Source organism: Thalassophryne amazonica, chromosome 6 (assembly GCF_902500255.1).
Source record: "Thalassophryne amazonica chromosome 6, fThaAma1.1, whole genome shotgun sequence".
In the NCBI taxonomy this organism is placed as follows: domain Eukaryota; kingdom Metazoa; phylum Chordata; class Actinopteri; order Batrachoidiformes; family Batrachoididae; genus Thalassophryne; species Thalassophryne amazonica.
In genome coordinates this window covers 43,619,772-43,636,956 of record NC_047108.1, presented here as the reverse complement: position 1 = coordinate 43,636,956, position 17,185 = coordinate 43,619,772, and the positions used below count along the sequence as shown (strand labels likewise).

Sequence of the window (17,185 nt, the reverse complement as noted above, 5' to 3'; positions counted from 1 at the left end):
ATTCTTATTTCCTTGTTGCCTCTTTATGACATTTTGTTTCATCTGCCTTTGGCAATTTGGGGCACCAGTGCTTACTTCCAAACCAGTCCTGACTCTGATGGAAGTCTCTAGGTTCTTTCTTCAGATGCTTTTCCTATCGTCAATTACAAAACTTGCATTGACCCCAGTTGCACCTTGTTGGTTGTTGATGCAACAGGTCAGGTCAGGACCATGTGCTGGGTGGTCTGTGTGACCTCATCCTCCACACTATGAAAGTTTTGTTGCTTTCATATTAGGCGGTGTAAAAGTGAAGCGTTTTGTTCTGTAATGGAAATGCCAACAATGATCTTTTTCTGTCTTATAATTTAGAAAAGTATTATGGAATACCATGTGTAAATTCATTGTCTGTGTGAGTATGCTCTACCAGTCTATATGCGTTTGGTGGACTTGGAAAAGGTGTATGACCGGGTCCCTCGAGGTGTCCTGTGGGAAGTGCTGCAGGAGTATGGGGTACCGGAACCACTGCAACGCGTGATCTGGTCTATATATGACCATAGTAGGAGCTGTGTCTACATTTTCAGCATTACATTGGAGCTCCGCTGGGGCTGCCCTTGTCACCAAGGCTGTTCATGATGCTCATGGGTGGGATTTCAAGGCACAGTCAGGGTTGCTTCAGTCAACGACTCTGAGGTCTCCTTTTTGTGAATGATGTGGTTCTGTTGGCTTCATCAGGCAGTGACCTCTGATGTGCACTGAGCAGGTTTGAGGCAGAGTGTGAAGCGACTGGGATGAGAATCAGCACCTCTAAATCTGAGACCATGGCCCTCTGTCACAAAAGGGTGAGTTGTCACCGCTGGGTTAAGGGAGAGTTATTGCCCCAAGTGCAGGAGTTTAAATATCTCGGGGTCTTGTTCATGAGTGGGGGGTAAGATGGAGTGTGAGCTCAATAGACATATTGGGGCAGTGTCTGGTGTTTTACACTTGGTGCACTGGACAGTTGTGGTCAAGAAGGAATTGAGCCAGAAGGTGAGTTTGTCGATTTACTATTGGATTTACACTCTTGTCCTTACCTATAATCATGAACTTTGGGTAATGACCAAAACAGTAAGGTCACGGACGCAAGTGGTGGAAATGAGATTCCTCCGTTGGGTATCTGGGTTTACACCCTGGTATGGGGTGGGAAGCTTGACTGTCCGGGTGAGACTCTGAGTAGAGCTGCTGTTTCTTCACATTGAAAGGAGCCAGCTGAGGTGGTTTCGGTTTGAGGATGTCCCCTGGTGGTCTCCCTAGGGAGGTCTTCCAGGCATGTTCAACTGGGAGGAGACCCCAGGGAAGACCCAGGGCATGCTAGAGGGATTACATTTCCCAGCTGGCTTGGGAATACTTCAGAATCCCCAGGGAAGAGTTAGAGGATTTGGCTGAGGGCAGAGAAGTTTGGGATGAGCTTCTTGGTCTACTACCACTGGACCTGAATAAGCAGTAGAAAATGAATGAATCAATGTTTGAAGTCTTCTGACAGGTTTTTTTTTTTTTATAATAATAAATCTTTTTTGTTGTAATGTTTATCCATCCATTTTCCATACCTGCCCCTGTGTCCAGTTAAGGGTCACAGGGGCACTGGAGCCTATCCCAGCACTCGTAGGGCAGGACAGGATGCCAGTGTATCGCAGGGCCACATACAGACAGATGAACACATTCACACACGCACACACCTAAAATTTCCAGTCCACCTGATCTACATGTCTTTGGAAGCGGGAGGAAGCCGGAGTACCCGGAGGGAACCCATGCAAACACGGGGAGAACATGCAAACTCCACACAGAATGGCTCCAGGGGGGAAGTGATCCCATGACCTTCTTTCTGTGAGGCAACAGTGCTAACCACTAAGCCACTGTGCTTTCTGTTGTAATGTTTATGCCTCTCATATTCTTTATTACACATTGAGAATTCTATTTTAAACTTGAACTGAACAGACCTGATTGTATAGTAAGGTCTAAAACCTCACTTCCATGACCATTCTCTCTCTACTAAGGTTTGACAATTGATTTAGCTTGTGTGGCCCTTTTATAACAAATTTAGCCCCCATGTCCCCCCTCAAAACTCCTGACATTCTTCGCCAGATGGCAAAATCCAAAATGGCCATTGACATCATCTTAAATAATTTTTGATCCAGAGCACCTAGAATCCTTTTGTCGACACTTTTTTGGGAAAGTTGACTATGAGGATTCTGAGTCTGACGTTAGTATGACCTTGTGTGAGTATGAGGGATAACTTGTATGAGAGCACCTAGGATAATGAAACAACACATTTTTGGTAAATAGCTCTCTGTGCGCCATGCTGCCACAGATGGTAGCGTATGACAGCAGTAGTTATGGGAGGTGGCTATCTGATTTCTGAGCGATGCTGACTGCCTGACACCTTCCTTTGTACTGACTTCACTCAGTCCATCACAGGCAGCCCCTATTCCAACAATCCCTGGGACATTTGGATCCAGTGCACCATGAACAAGGCAAACACCGCCAATAGCACCATGAACAGCAAAATGAAGTCTGGCTGGCTCTCCATCCTCCAGAATGAGAAGCAGCTGCTGGTGCACCCCAGAAATGTGAACAGTGTGGCCCGGATCCGGGTGGCTCATAATGCCCTGGCCAACCAAAAAGCAGCCAAGAGGAAGCACGTGGAATGCAGTCCAAAGCTGATGCAAGAAGATGAGCGGTGCGTGTAAGACCTGATCGCATGCACGCATGCATGAGTTTGACTCCTTTCCATTTGACCCATCCTCACCCACCCTCCACACCGTATAGTCAGCCACGCCTGCCTCTGATGAACTCGTTGCTGACTTCAACTCAGCCCTGCTGTGGCGAAGGAAGAGTTGAACAGCTTCTTACAAGAGCGGGTGTTCAGTAAGAATACCTCCCTGCATGCACCCCGTCTCTCTGCACAAACGCTTGATATTTGTGAAAATGCCACAAATGGAGAAGCCCAGGGAGGAACTCAAAGCGAGAGCTGCTGAAATGGAGCGGTGTGCTCTCAAGGCAGTGATCAATCTGGTTGAGGTCAGTCAACTTGTGGACCTCATCGAGTTGCTATAACATTGTGTGGCCGAGGAGTGTGTGGCCTTATTCAACTCCAATGGCACATATAGGAAGACACAGAAGAGCAAGCTTGTCCAGAGACTGTCTCTGCAGTCTGTAAATCTGCAGGAACCCTACACTGCTTTCATCGACATCGGCATGATCTGGAGAATGGCAGCTCTATCAGCAGAAGATCGACAGATGCAACATGACACCCCATACAAGTGTTTGGACTATGTCCACAAGGTGTCATCCATCATCTTTGCTTGCCATGGTGATGCTGAACATATCATCTGTGTGAATAACCCGTACAACGCACCATACTCAACTAAAGATGATGAGCGCTACCTGTGGGTACAGGATAAGGCACATATCCTAGCACTTTGATGAAATTGAGTGACATCTTCCCTTCTGCCCAAGCATTCAAATCTCTGCTGTGTGGAGTCAGCAGCAAGAGGCAGCTGCAAAAACTGATATGCGACTACCTGACAGACCTTGCAGCGAGTGTTGCTACAGAGATGGTCTTCTCTGTTGGCTCCCACTGCACTAACTTGTCAACCCAGCAACTAATGGAGAGCTATAGCTTTGACCAGTCTGAGGCTGACACTATCCTCTTTTCCGTTTACGCAGTTCTACACAAGTCAGGCTACAATAGCCCTGTTGTCATTGATAGTGATAATACCAGTGCCTATAGAATGCTCTGCATCAAAAGGAAGCAAGAGACAGTCTTATGCCATGGCCTGGTAACTAACAAAATAGCAGACTGTATTGTGTGACTGGGTGGCAAAGTGCTCTGTGGCCAGATGGCAACTCTCAATGTGTGGAGATAGTCTTGACCTTGAGGAGGAGGTGCTGGAGGAGCTCTTCCGGTTCACATGACATGTCATCAAGGTCATATTGATTCATCAGTTACAGTGTCATAACAATGTGAAGTTTGACCCAAAAGCATAATTGGTGACTCTCTGTTTCAGTGTAGTGTGTCATATGTCTACGGAAACTGGCCAAGAAGAGGGTCATATTGATTCATCAGTTACAGTGTCATAGCAATGTGAAGTTTGACCCAAAAGCATAATTAGTGACTCTCTGTTTCAGTGTGGTGTGTCATATGTCTACGGAAACTGGCCAAGAAGTACTACCATCTTCAAGGCAAAATTATTTTTATTGACATGTTTTCAGTGGTACATTTGAACACTGTTCAGGTTACAGCTATTAAAAGGAACTTATTTTGTAGTGTAATGAATTTACTGATCATCCATTCATCAGTTACTTTACTACAGGAGATCTTGATGGAGTTTGGTTTCCCTTACAAAAGTTATGTTTCTGGTCCAGTTTGGCCTCTGGCGAAACTGCCAGGACTTTTGCGAGGGACATGGGGGCTAAATGTTTTATAAAAGGGGCATAGAAGTCAAATCATTTGTCAAACCTTAGTAGCTAGAGCATGGTCATGGAAGTGAGGTTTTGGACCCTACTAATATTCTTGCAATATTTTTATCATAATTTTTTTTTATTGTTTTAATTTATTTATCTAGGTCCATGTTCCCTACAATGAGTTCTTCAAGCTGGAAGCCTTATCTGCCTACCACCGTGTGCTGAGTTTGGAGGATTTCATGAAGCATCTGGCTCCCAAATACTGGCCCGAAGGACAGAGGAATGCCTATTGCTTTGAGACTGCTGCACAGCGAAGTCCAGACAAAAAATCTTGCCCCATGAAGGTGAGAGTCTGACTGAAGGATTCTTTCATGGCCCTTGTGTTTTGTTAGTGTTGTTGCTATAACAACATAGGAATAAGCACACTGACGAAAAATAAAAATGCAAACTTAAACCATGATGACAATAAAGTGGAAACACTGCTGGGGGTTTCTGTTGATCACATGTGGATCTTTGGATACTTCAAGTATTCTGTGCTTCTTCTAGTGAACAGCTCCTTGCATGGGTGAAACAGTCTTAATAATAAAAAAATGAAATCTTCAAAACAGTCTGGGACACACTATAAATTTTGTACAATATTAAAATGTGATTATTTTACATGGCAAAAAGTTTTAAAATGTCCAATGCAATACAACGAAATCAAGATTCCATCACAATCAGTCAAGGGGTTTCTCCTGATGTAGATTGAGCTGGAGCATCAAACGTAAACACTTTCTAATCCATTCTCATTAAACCCTGCTCTTTGGTGCATGACAAGATCATAATAAACAAATAAGGAATGTTTATGAGTGCAATGGAAAGAATATTTTCCATTGAAATATTTTCAATTAAATGTTTTCAGTGTTTTGTTGAAAGATGGAACGTTCCATCTTTCAACTCATAAATATATTCTTTCCATTGCATGAGTGGAAAACATTCATTATCTGTTTTATATGACACTTAAAAAGGTACTTCTCATTTGACAGATAAAAAGTTTTTAAATTTCCTTTGCATCTGTCCACAGGTAAAGTTCACTTGCTGTAGATAGCTCTGTTGTATGTTGGATGCATTTTTACAATAAGATGGTGGAAAAGTGTGGAACCAAAATGAATGACAAATGGTATCAAATTCCATGAAAAATGACTAAAATCATACAGTAGGCTGTTTTTCTATACAATAGGACAAATAATCAATGCAACGTGACATACTACAATCTGCCAATCAAATGTCAAGCATCTATTTAAGTGTTACTTAACATTGAATAATTTTGTGTCATGGTTTACACAAGCTGGCTGGAATTAATAAGATCGCTCACTCACTAGTCAATAATTAAGTCCTGGGAGATATGAACTGACACACTCATCAACCTGCCTACCCACCTTCCTTTCTTACATGTTGCTGTACACGCCATATACTGTTAGCCCTGCATGGAATCAATTTTTTGGCATTATGCAGTCAGAATATCAAATACATAACAGCATTCCTTCAGTTTATTTATTTATTTATTTATTGTTATAAAAGGCATAATTCAGCTACACATACAGTATGCGTCGTAAAAGTTGGAATTATTGTCAGCATTGTTATGTCCAACTTGAAGACGAAAAAAAAAGAATCCCACCTGGGCAGTTCTGTATGAGTTTGCATGTTTTCCTTGTGTTTGCGTGGGTTCCATCCAGGGACTCTAGCTTCCTCCCACTTCCAAAGACATGCAGGTTACGTGATTTGGTGACTTTAAATTGACCGTAGGTGTGTGTGCTTGTGTGTGTGTGAATGTGTTTGTCTGTCTCTATATGTAGCCCTGCGACAGGCTAGGTGTACCCCACCTTGTACCCTGTGACTGTTGGGATAGGCCCCAGCCTCTCTGTTGCTGTAAATTGAAGCTGCAACATCTGTGAGTGGGGGATCCTCACTGAAACACGCCAGTAAACACTCATAAAATCAAAAAGAATTGTCCTGTCAACCTGAATACACTGTTTCACAATTTCTATTTATTGTTACACAGAAAGATAAATGTCAGGGGAAAACACATGAAGGGACTCCATCCCCCAGGATTGTGCAGCAACTTTTTTTTTTTTTTAGTTTTTCAAGGGAACAGTGGACATTTTTTCACATCAGTTTTCATTACTGATGGACTTTAGTCATCCAAACATGAGCTATTTGACAAGAGCAGCAGCAGCAGACAGGTTTATTTTACAAATATACTGTTTTGGAATGTTCCACATCTCTGCCTTAAACTTACCAAAGACTGTGTTACGCTGAGGTGCATGTTTTTGTTGGTGAACCCCCAAATAAGAGCAGCCAAAGGAATGTTGAAACAAAGCTGTATTCCTTTTAAGGGACTCAATGTCTGAAGTGCAAACATTGTTCATAGTGTTAGAGCAGTGGTAGAGAAGACAAAACAGAATATCTTATTGAGTGTATTGTTGTGGAGACTTCGGACAGAGTCCTTGATCACCAGACGAGAATCTAAATGTTTTAGCTGTGCTCAATTGTTCAAAAAGATCTCCTTAAAGTTGTTCAGAAAAGTCAGAAAAAATCAAAGTGTCAAAGCAACAGTTTTTATTTTGAAAAGGAAGCAAAATTCACAGCCATCAAGAACACCGGAACAGCTTTGTTTTACACTGGTTTGTGTTCATCTTAATACTGTGAAGAGCATCATTTCTTCTTTTCGTCTTTTCTAAATATAGCAAGTCTTACACCAGTAAAAACACCTGTGGATGATATCATTTTCTGGAAAGTACCCAGGTCATGAGTTCAGCTTTGGGTCATGGCAATTCACCGTTCAGGGCTTTGCAGGTTCAGATCCTTTTAATTTTTCTTCCTGCTTCAGCCCTCTGTCAGAGCTTTCTTTGATCCAGTCTTTTTAAAAAAAAATCCAAATCATCATAATTTTCCACTGGTATGTTTGATTTAATTAGCAGCTGGTCTGTTCTGTGTCAGCCTGATCCTGTCAGATCTCAGAAGCTAAGCATTTGGATTTTGGATGGGAGACCTCTTTGGAACACCAGCGGCTGTGTGTTTCTCCAGGTAACACTGGAGTTGCGTCAGGAAGGGCATCCGGCATAAAACGTGTGCCAAATACCAGTGCGGATCTGGTTGTATTCTCTTTGGCGACCCTGAACAAATATGGAAGCAGCCGAATGGGCAACAACAACAACATTTTTGATTTCATTCAATTTTCCTTTTTTTTTTTCTTTGGAATTAAGTTCTTAACTTAAATTTTCACCCTTAATTTCAGTTCCTTGTCTCATGGTATTTAAAAAAAAAAACGGCATACATTTTTCAGGCAACAAATGTTTTTGCATACAACATTTGAATGTATCAGGTGTGTTTTTTGAAATGCTATTAACTAGTCTGTATCAAAAGATTACATACTTATCTTTCTGAACATCTGTTAAATGTTATCAGTAATACACATGATCATCTTCTAGCATTTGCATATCATCATAATATGTTGGTTGTTAGCATATCGCTTGTCTTTGGTAAAAATTACGCCACAGTCTGTGACAAAGTTTGTTTCCACGTTTTGATTAATTTGTGCAACATTGTGTAATTGCGTAATTAAATTATTTTGGCATAGCATGCAGCTGTTGTAAATGGTGAGGTGGCTATCATGATTGACATCTGGGTCATTCCATATGAAATGAGCCAAATTGAGAACATCTTCCAGTTTTATGGTCTCAGAATTGCTCTGATTTTTATATTTTGTGGTATGAGGTGTAAGATGAAGATTGCACTTCCTTCCAGTTAAATATCTCCACCCATTCCGATTTTATAGGCTGTTGAAAAAGGGGGCATGGCAACGTTAACCCTTTGTTATTGGTTTGTAAGCATTTTTAAGAGGCTCTAACTCAAAAACTAAAGATATCAATTTGATTTTTTCAGAATGTATTAACTCTGTCTTAAACTCTCAGAAAAAAATGATTTTTACAAACATTAACCCTCCACTGGCCACACAGGATCAGGGTGAAAATTGAAATTTGAATGGTACTGAAGCAAAATCAGCCGAATATAGGCTCAGTTTTCTCACATACCATTGAAGATAGTGCTTTGCTTTTAGTTTTCTGGAAAGCACATGCCAGGGGCTTCCAAAGGAAGTGAACTCCAGACTGATGCTGTTATTTATTTCAGATCAATGTTAACCATTTTCAGCCTTGGTTGCCGGGTGGGGCACTTTTGGACCCCTTTTTTCACCATGTGGGTATCTTCTGATTTTCAAAAACTTTGTATCATCTAAAAGCTCTTGATATGTGGTGCTAGAAAAATTACACACTGATATAAAACAAACACCCCTACACATAGAATTAAAGCCCTCTTTTCAGGGTATATCCCACTTTTTACATATATTTTAATGTACTGTCGTATGTACATAAATGTACACAATACATAGGAGTTATGGTGCATAGTTACCTAAAATGCATAAATAATACATGTACAACAGCTCTTTTAAAAAATATGTAAACCTTGAGCTAACTAATTATGTTAACATCCTAATGCATTCTGTTATTCACAATCAACCCTTGTACCTCTGGTTCTGGACAAAAAAAGCCCACAATTTTGCCAGGCTACTCTGTAAATATTAACTTCTACTCTGTTGCCAACTTCAGGCTGTCAAACCATCCCTGCACTCTGGAAGCTTCTTGACTAGATAAAACATAGTTCCTTCCAAGTCCAGTGGTGTCTGGAGCATCCATCAAGAGAGTGTGAGTCAAAGGTACCCAGCATTCGTCCACCCTACGAGGCCAGTGGAAATTTGAGGCTGGTCCATTTGGGTGCATAAATGAAACTTTGACATCGTCATTCTCTTGAGATTGCTCAATGATATTTGCCAACCACCAATGGCCATCATACAAGCAGGCCACATAATGACCAGGGATACAGTCTGCCAGTTTTAGAGGCTCAGGTATAGGGGTACCGCACTCAAATCCGACCTCCTCTTCACCCGACAAACGTTTGACGAGAATGGTACCATTCCTAGTTACACTGAAACAGTGGTTATCCCTGGTACCCAGAACTTTCTTAGCCCCCTCAAATCTCTTCAGCTGCTGCTTTGAGTGCTTCTGAACATCCTCACTCTCAACAAAAATTGTCTCAACCCCCTTGATATTTACGTGAGCCCACTCAAATAAGTCATGGGGAGTAAGAATATGACCCGAAGCAATTGCTTTCATACTGTGCCTGACTGCCTCCCGCTTGATTGTGCCCCCTATTCCATCGCAAGGACTCTTTCCATGAGAAGTGGCAAAAAAAAATGCCATTCTGCTTCCATGCCAATGTCTTCCTTGTGATGGAGAAGGTTGCAAAAGTTATTGAAATTTTATATTGGGAGGCTGCCCCATCGCTGAAGTAATATGCTTTGCTTAAAGTTGTCGGGATACCTGTTTTGATCAGGGGCACAACCTGAGTGAGGAAATAATGAACTGCAATTGTGTCGTGTTGCAAGTGATTGCTGATTACATATATGCTTCGACAATGCAGGGAATCATTCATCTTGTAGTACACAGTAAAGGGATGCAGGGTTACTTGGGAATTATCCCAGTGGTAACCCTGTGCTGCATCCTGTACTACAAACGAGTAATTCTCAGCAAAGTCAAGCAGAATGATGCATTCATCTTCCCCCACGTTAGTTTTTAGCTTTTCCAGAAAAGCCCCCTGATTCTTAGCAATAAGGGTGGTTAGTTTATCAACCATGGAAGCCAACTTCTCAGTGTAGGCCTAACAATTAAGAACATGCTCTACAATAGTTGTTCTGTCAATGGTAACCCATTGCTTGAATCTAATTTCCTCAAGCCCTGCCACAGCCAACCGTTCCTCTAGAAAAGAGACAAATGCCTCATTTCCCGGACATAGCTCACATCGGTGAAGCATGCAAGTTTTTGACTGCACTGAACAGACCATCTTTGACATCAACTCACGATAATCAATTTTATCACCTGGCAAGCTTGCTAACATTAATTTGACGTTTTGGTGTATAGTACAAACACATACTGAGTGGTTCCCCTTTGCACCAACAGTAACACATTGCTTGGGTCTCAATTCACAAAATTTGGACAAGCCTGTCTTATCATCAGGGTACTGCTTGTTAAATTGAATGTACAATTCATTTAAGTTCAACAAAATAAGTCTTTTCTGCACCCGCTGCTTCTCCCCATTCAAATCTTTCACATTTACAAAATCTTTTGCCCCTGGTAGCATTCTAGTAAATTGGTCATTTTCATTGAAAGCCAAGACCTTGTTAATTGTTTCTAAAGCTATTTGCCGACTGCCAGTTTTATTGACTAAGTCAGGAAGAATTCATTCTGTTTCCGCATTTTTACAGCATTTCTTGCAACATAGTTTGTAACACCAAATCTGCTCACACTCTGTTTCCTACTCCAGGAAACAGGGGCACATGTAAGCAGTTGTATCTTTACTCTTGTTGATGCAGCATCCACTTTCATCTTTAGCTCATCCAAGAAGATGTCATAGTCCCTGCATACACACGGCCTTTGCCATTTAAAAATGAAGCAACATTTTCAACACCGTCACAGACTATCAAATGTGGGAAAGTGCCTGAAAAGAAGGACATTCCGAGGGAGGCATGGGTGTGGTTTAACAGTTTTGCAAACCTGTGTATTGTGTACATTTATGTACATATTACTGTACATTAGAATATATACAAAAAGTGTGACATACCCTGAAAAGAGGACTGTAATTCTATGTGTAGGGGTGTTTGTTTTATATCAGTGTGTAATTTTTCTAGCAGCACATAACAAGGGCTTTTAGATGATACAAAGTTTTTGAAAATCAGAAGATACCCACATGGTGAAAAAGAGGGTCCAAAAGTGCCACGCCCGGCAACCAAGGCTGAAAAGGGTTAACATTGCTCTGAAATAAATAACAGCATCAGTCTGGAGTTCACTTCCTTTGGAAGCCCCTGGCATGTGCTTTCCAGAAAACTAAAAGCAAAAGCACTATCTTCAATGGTATGTGAGAAAATTGAGCCTATATTCGGCTGATTTTTCTTCAGTACCGTTCAAATTTCAATTTTCACCCTTGTCCTGTGTGGCCAGTGGAGGGTTAATGTTTGTAAAAATCATTTTTTTTCTGAGAGTTTAAGACAGAGTTAATACATTCTGAAAAAATCAAATTGATATCTTATTTAGTTTTTGAGTTAGAGCTTCTTAAAAATGTTTACAAACCAATAACAAAGGGTTAACGTTGCCATGGCCCCTTTTTCAACAGCCTATAAAATCGGAATGGGTGGAGATATTTAACTGGAAGGAAGTGCAATCTTCATCTTACACCTCATACCACAAAATATAAAAAAACAGAGCAATTCTGAGACCATGAAACTGGAAGCCTTGGTCTTTTCATATGGAATGACCCATCTCTGAGCAAACAAAATCTGTTCTCTTCTCAATAAATATACTTCTGTGTTTGTTATTATACACATAGACACCCAATAATGTCTATCACACAAGGTGTTATTTTCTATCTCAAGTGCCAGTGCACATACTTGGCAATTATTTGAAGCAGCTCAGATGCTTACTTTGTACACATGAACCAGTCAGCATGGGAAATAATTGTATCTTTTGTACACAGTAGAATCATTAATGCTGAATAAAACATGGGGTCTTTATATATATATAATAATCTCTACCAGTGTAGCCCTGCATCAGCCACAGATGGGGGATCCTGTGCAGCTCACAGTGCACAGCTCCTCATCCTTTGCTGCATGGATAGGGTGACACACCGTAATGTGTGTGGTGTGATCAGCAGTTGTTCTGAAATAGGTGTGTGCATTATGTTGATATGGCACTGTGTTATGTTGATATGGTGCAAGCCCATTATATCATTGTGTAGTGAGCAGCTGGTTTAAGCCAATTGGTTGAAAATATAGTTTTTGAATACCAGAAACCAGGCCATCTCTTCATTCTGCACTTTGACAACAGAAGCCTAAAGCCATTTTAGAAGCTGCGTGCGGATGCTGTTCATTGACTTCAGCTCTGCATTCAACACAGTTATTCCACAACAGTGGTGAACAGACTGAGTGCTATAGGCATCAGCACCCCACTCTGCAACTAGCTACTGGACTTTCTCACCAACAGACCACAGACAGTAAGAGTTGGCAAAAACTCCTCACAGACCACCATCATGAACACAGGGGTCCCCCAGGGATGCGTGTTGAGCCCTCTGCTGTTCATCTGATGACCCATGACTGTTGTGCCAGACACAACTCAAACCACATCATCAAGTTTGCAGAAGACACGACAGTAGTGGGCCTCATCAGCAACGATAACAACTCAGCCTATGGAGAGGAGGTGCATCATCTCATCAACTGGTGTGACATCAACAACCTGCACCTCAATGTCAACAAAACAAACGAAATAACTGTGGACTTCAGGAAGAATCACAAGCCTCGCACACCTCTCTTCATCAATGGCAGTGCTGTGGAATCAGTGAAAAGCACCAAGTTCCTGGGGGTGTACATCAATGATGACCTGACATGGATAATTAACACCACCTCCCTTGTCAAGAAAGCACAGCAACGCCTCCACTTCCTACATAGGATAAGGAGAGCCAGTCTCCCCCTTCAGCACTCACCACCTTCTATAGGGGTGCCATTGATAGCATCCTCATCAGGAGTCTCTCAGTCTAGTATGGCAGCTGCCATGTTGCTGACCAGAAAGTGCGACAGAGAGTGGTGAGAACAGCAGAGAAGCTCACAGGGTCAGCCCAACCATCCATACAGGACCTGTACCCATCCCGCTGCCACAGAAGAGCCATCAGCATCATCAAAGACCCTACCCACCCCTCAAACAAACTGTTTACCCTCCTACCATCTGGCAGGCGCTACAACAGTATGCGCTGCAGGACCACCAGATTCAGCAACAGCTTTTTCCCACAGGCCATCAGACTGCTAAACTCACTCCTCCCGAAAGCAAGAGCATAAGTCCCCCCCCCCCCCCCCACACACACACACACTAAAGACCAAACTATTTTTATGCACATTCCATTGCACAAAAAACAAAAAAGTTTACATTCTTATTCAACTCCATGCTGCTACTCTGCACTGCACCTTTGCCACATTGCACCTATATTGTTGTACTAAGTACTATTGCACTCCAGTAATATACCTCAACTGACTACATTCTGAAACACTGACAGCAGATAAATAACAACATATCAGCTATAATCCCATTGACATGAGAAAACTCAAAATTTCTGTTTTTAAAATCAGATTAATTCATAACATATAAGGTGAACAGTGGGTTTCTATTCTTATATTACACTTACACTGTGTTTGCATTTGCATGTTTGACATAAATGGGTACATCTGATTATTTTTCAGGATGGGAATCCATTTGGTCCGTTCTGGAACTACGCTGGTGTGGAATTTGACAAATCTGTCTTGTTTGGGGGCATTTCATTTAGTTCTTACCACCAGCCTCAGTGGATAAAAAAGTGAGTGCACATTTAATATCATATTTATATTTAAGGCATGTGAATCTCATCACTGACGATTCGGTCCGCGCCTCGATACACCACCAGCGATACGATACATATAGCGATACTGACAATACAACGCAATACGATTCACCCGTTCCCGATTCGATGCGATTTGATATGCATTTGATGGCAATTCAATTCCTCACAGTGCGATAGGATGCGATTTGGTGTGATACGATTAATGATGGGTCTTGATAAGATTTTATCTATGTTGATGTCTTTATCGATTCCGCTTATCGATCCGATTCTTTATCGATTCCCTTGTAAATACCTCTTGTGACTTTTATGTGTACTAAAAGTAGGCTTTACAGGTTTTCTATGTCAACAAAATTTTATTGAATCTTAAAGTAAATAAATATGAAATTGGTCACTGGATGCTTGATTTCTGGACATAAATAAAAATCAATAAAATCTGTACATGGTCACTGGATCCTTGATGTACATGATGGATTCTTGATCTCTGGACAGAAATAGAAATAAACAAAATCTATAGTCTCTGTCTAAAGTATTTTCTTTCAGATATTAATGACACAAATGTAACTCCGTAGACTCTGAGCTGAGCTCTTCCAGCCAGCTGCACGTCAAGATCAATGTTTCATGAAGAACGCAGGACGTCTCATTTTGGGGGGGACAAAAAACAGGTTTGGTCGGTTGCAGTTTATTGTTTGGAATGAGGTGTCATTTGATTTAAAATGGCGATTCGTTCTGAAGTTATTAATTCAGACAGACATCTGCACGGCTCTTTGGAGCTGTGCACTTAGTCCCGCAAAACAGAGGATATTATTATTTCCTTTACCTGATGGACAACTTCAGTTAACGCACAGCTGGTGCTCACGCCAGAGAACCATCGTGTAAAACTCCAGTATGGAACTTTGGACGTTTCTTGCCCACAACAGGACAAGAGTCCCAGTTGGTGACTTTAATCCACACAAAGCTGACTCACGATTGACATCTTTAAATGGCTTTGAGAGGGGTTAATGAAGACATTGCGGACCTGCCGCTGGAAATTAAGCAGAGAACCAGCGAATAGCGTGTCAGTGCGCTGCTTCATTGGTTCAAGCTTTAAGCAGACCTGCCACAGTCTGCGATCAATGTAGAGAAATGATCATTTCCTGATAAACACCCTCAAAAACAACGGCCACTCTGGTGTCCTGAACCGAAGGATTGATAAGGAAATTGTTAAGCTTTCTGGCTTTCGTCCGTGGTACATTCAGTGTGCATCGGAAAAAAATTGATGCAAGCAGGCAGCGAGTGATGCAACACGATTCAACCTGTCAAATGAATCGATGCACACTGAATGAATTGATGCACTTGCATCGTGCATGTTTGTATCTAGAAAGCGATTCGTATTGATTAATCTCCACATGCCTAATGTGTGTGTGTGTGTGTGTGTGTGTGTGTGTGTGTGTGTGTGTGTGTGTGTGTGTGTGTACACTGAACAAAAATCTAAACAAAACACTTTTGTTTTTGTCCCCATTTTTCATGAGCTTAACATATATCTAAAACATTTTCTATGTACACAAAAGACCTATTTTTATCTGTCTAAATCTGTGTTAGTGAGTACTTCTTCTCTGAGATAATTCATTCATCCCATCTCACACGTGTGGCATATCAAAATGCTGATTAGACAGCATGATTATTGCACAGGGCTTAGGCTGGCCACAATAGCAGGCCACTGTAAAATGTTCAGTTTTATCACACAGCACAGTGCCACATATGTTGCTTTTGTATGGTTTTCCATGTAATAAACACTGTATATAATGGATTTTGTATAATGGATTTTCGCTCACATTGGACAAAGCATCCTATCCAATCGCAATGCATTTTCATTAAAAAACCCTTGCATATGACTGACACAGCAGACTGGACATGCCCACTAACAGAGGTATGAAATGAGGTTCAGCACTGACACTCGCTGATTAGAGGAAAGTGGGTACCGTATTTCCATGATTAAAAGACCGGGCATTATATTCATGCTCAGACGCGGCACCTAAATGAGGCAGTCCATGATTCAAGGCCGGTGATTATTAACAACATTCTGCTTGCTGCCTGCACTGTAATGCAGTTGTGCTCCTAAGTTTACATACTCTGGCAGAATTTTGGATTTTTTTTGGCCATTTTTCAGAGACTATGAAAAACACATTTTTCACTCATGTTTAGTGGTTGGGTGGAACCATTTATTGTCAAACAACTGTGATTACTCTTTTTAAAATCATAATGACAGCAGAAACTACCCAAATGACCCTGATCAAAGGTTTACATATCCCAGTTCTTAATACTGTGTATTGCCCACTTTGACATCAATGACTGTTTGGAGTCTTTTGTGGTTTTGTGGATGAGGCTCTTTATTTTCTCTGATGGTAAAGTTCCTCATTCTTCTTGACAAAAAGCCTCCAGTTCCTATAAATTCCTGGGCTGTCTTGCATGAACTGCACGTTTGAAATCTCCCCAATATCATTGAGTGGCTCAATGATATTGAGGTCAGGAGACTGAGATGGCCACTCCAGAACTTTAACTTTATTCTGCTGTAGCCAATACCAGGTCGACTTGGCCTTGTGTTTTGGATCATTGTCATGTTGGAACATCCAAGTATGTCCCATGCACAGCTTCCGGGCTGATGAGTGCAAATTTTCCTCCAGTATTTTCTGATGACATGTTGTATTCATCCTGTCATCAATTTTGACCACGTTTCCTGTGCCTTTGTAGCTCACACATCCCCATCAGCAGTAAACCACCTTCGTGTTTCACAGTAGGAATAGTGTACTTTTCATCATAGGCCTTGTTGACTCCTCTCCAAATGTAGCAATTATAGTTATGGCCAAAAAGTTCAATTATGGTCTCTTCACTCCACATGATTTTGTTCCAGAAATTTTGAGGCTTGTCTCTGTGCTATTTGTTGTATTATAAGCTGGATACTTTGTGGCATCTGCGCAGTAATGGCTTTCTTCTGGTGACTCGACCATGCAGCCCATTTTTCTTCAAGTGCCTCTTTATTGTGCATCTTGAAACAGCCACATCACTTTCAGAATCAGAATCAGAATAGCTTTTTTCGGCAAGTATCCACAGAATGCAAGGAATTTCACTTTGGTTTGAGCTGCACTCTCTTTGTACGGCCTGTATAAATATACACTAAACACTGAAAAATTCACAATGAAATAAAATGTGCAAATAAGCAAATGTGGAATAAGAGAAAAGAAAAAAGAAAAGGATGCGTGAAACGGACAACACATTGAAA

The 17,185-nt window shown here is 41.3% G+C and overlaps 1 protein-coding gene across 2 annotated transcripts in view; it reads left to right on the top strand.

Moving 5' to 3' along the window:
* The window catches only part of pofut1 (protein O-fucosyltransferase 1), a 38,404-nt gene that overhangs the window by 8,074 nt on the left and 13,145 nt on the right, over positions 1 to 17,185 (top strand). For both annotated transcript variants that reach the window (XM_034172103.1, XM_034172105.1), the window contains exons 3-4: positions 4,581 to 4,763; positions 13,793 to 13,905. In XM_034172103.1, coding sequence (XP_034027994.1) covers positions 4,581 to 4,763; positions 13,793 to 13,905 — 296 coding nt within the window. The remainder of the gene's footprint in view (positions 1 to 4,580; positions 4,764 to 13,792; positions 13,906 to 17,185) is intronic.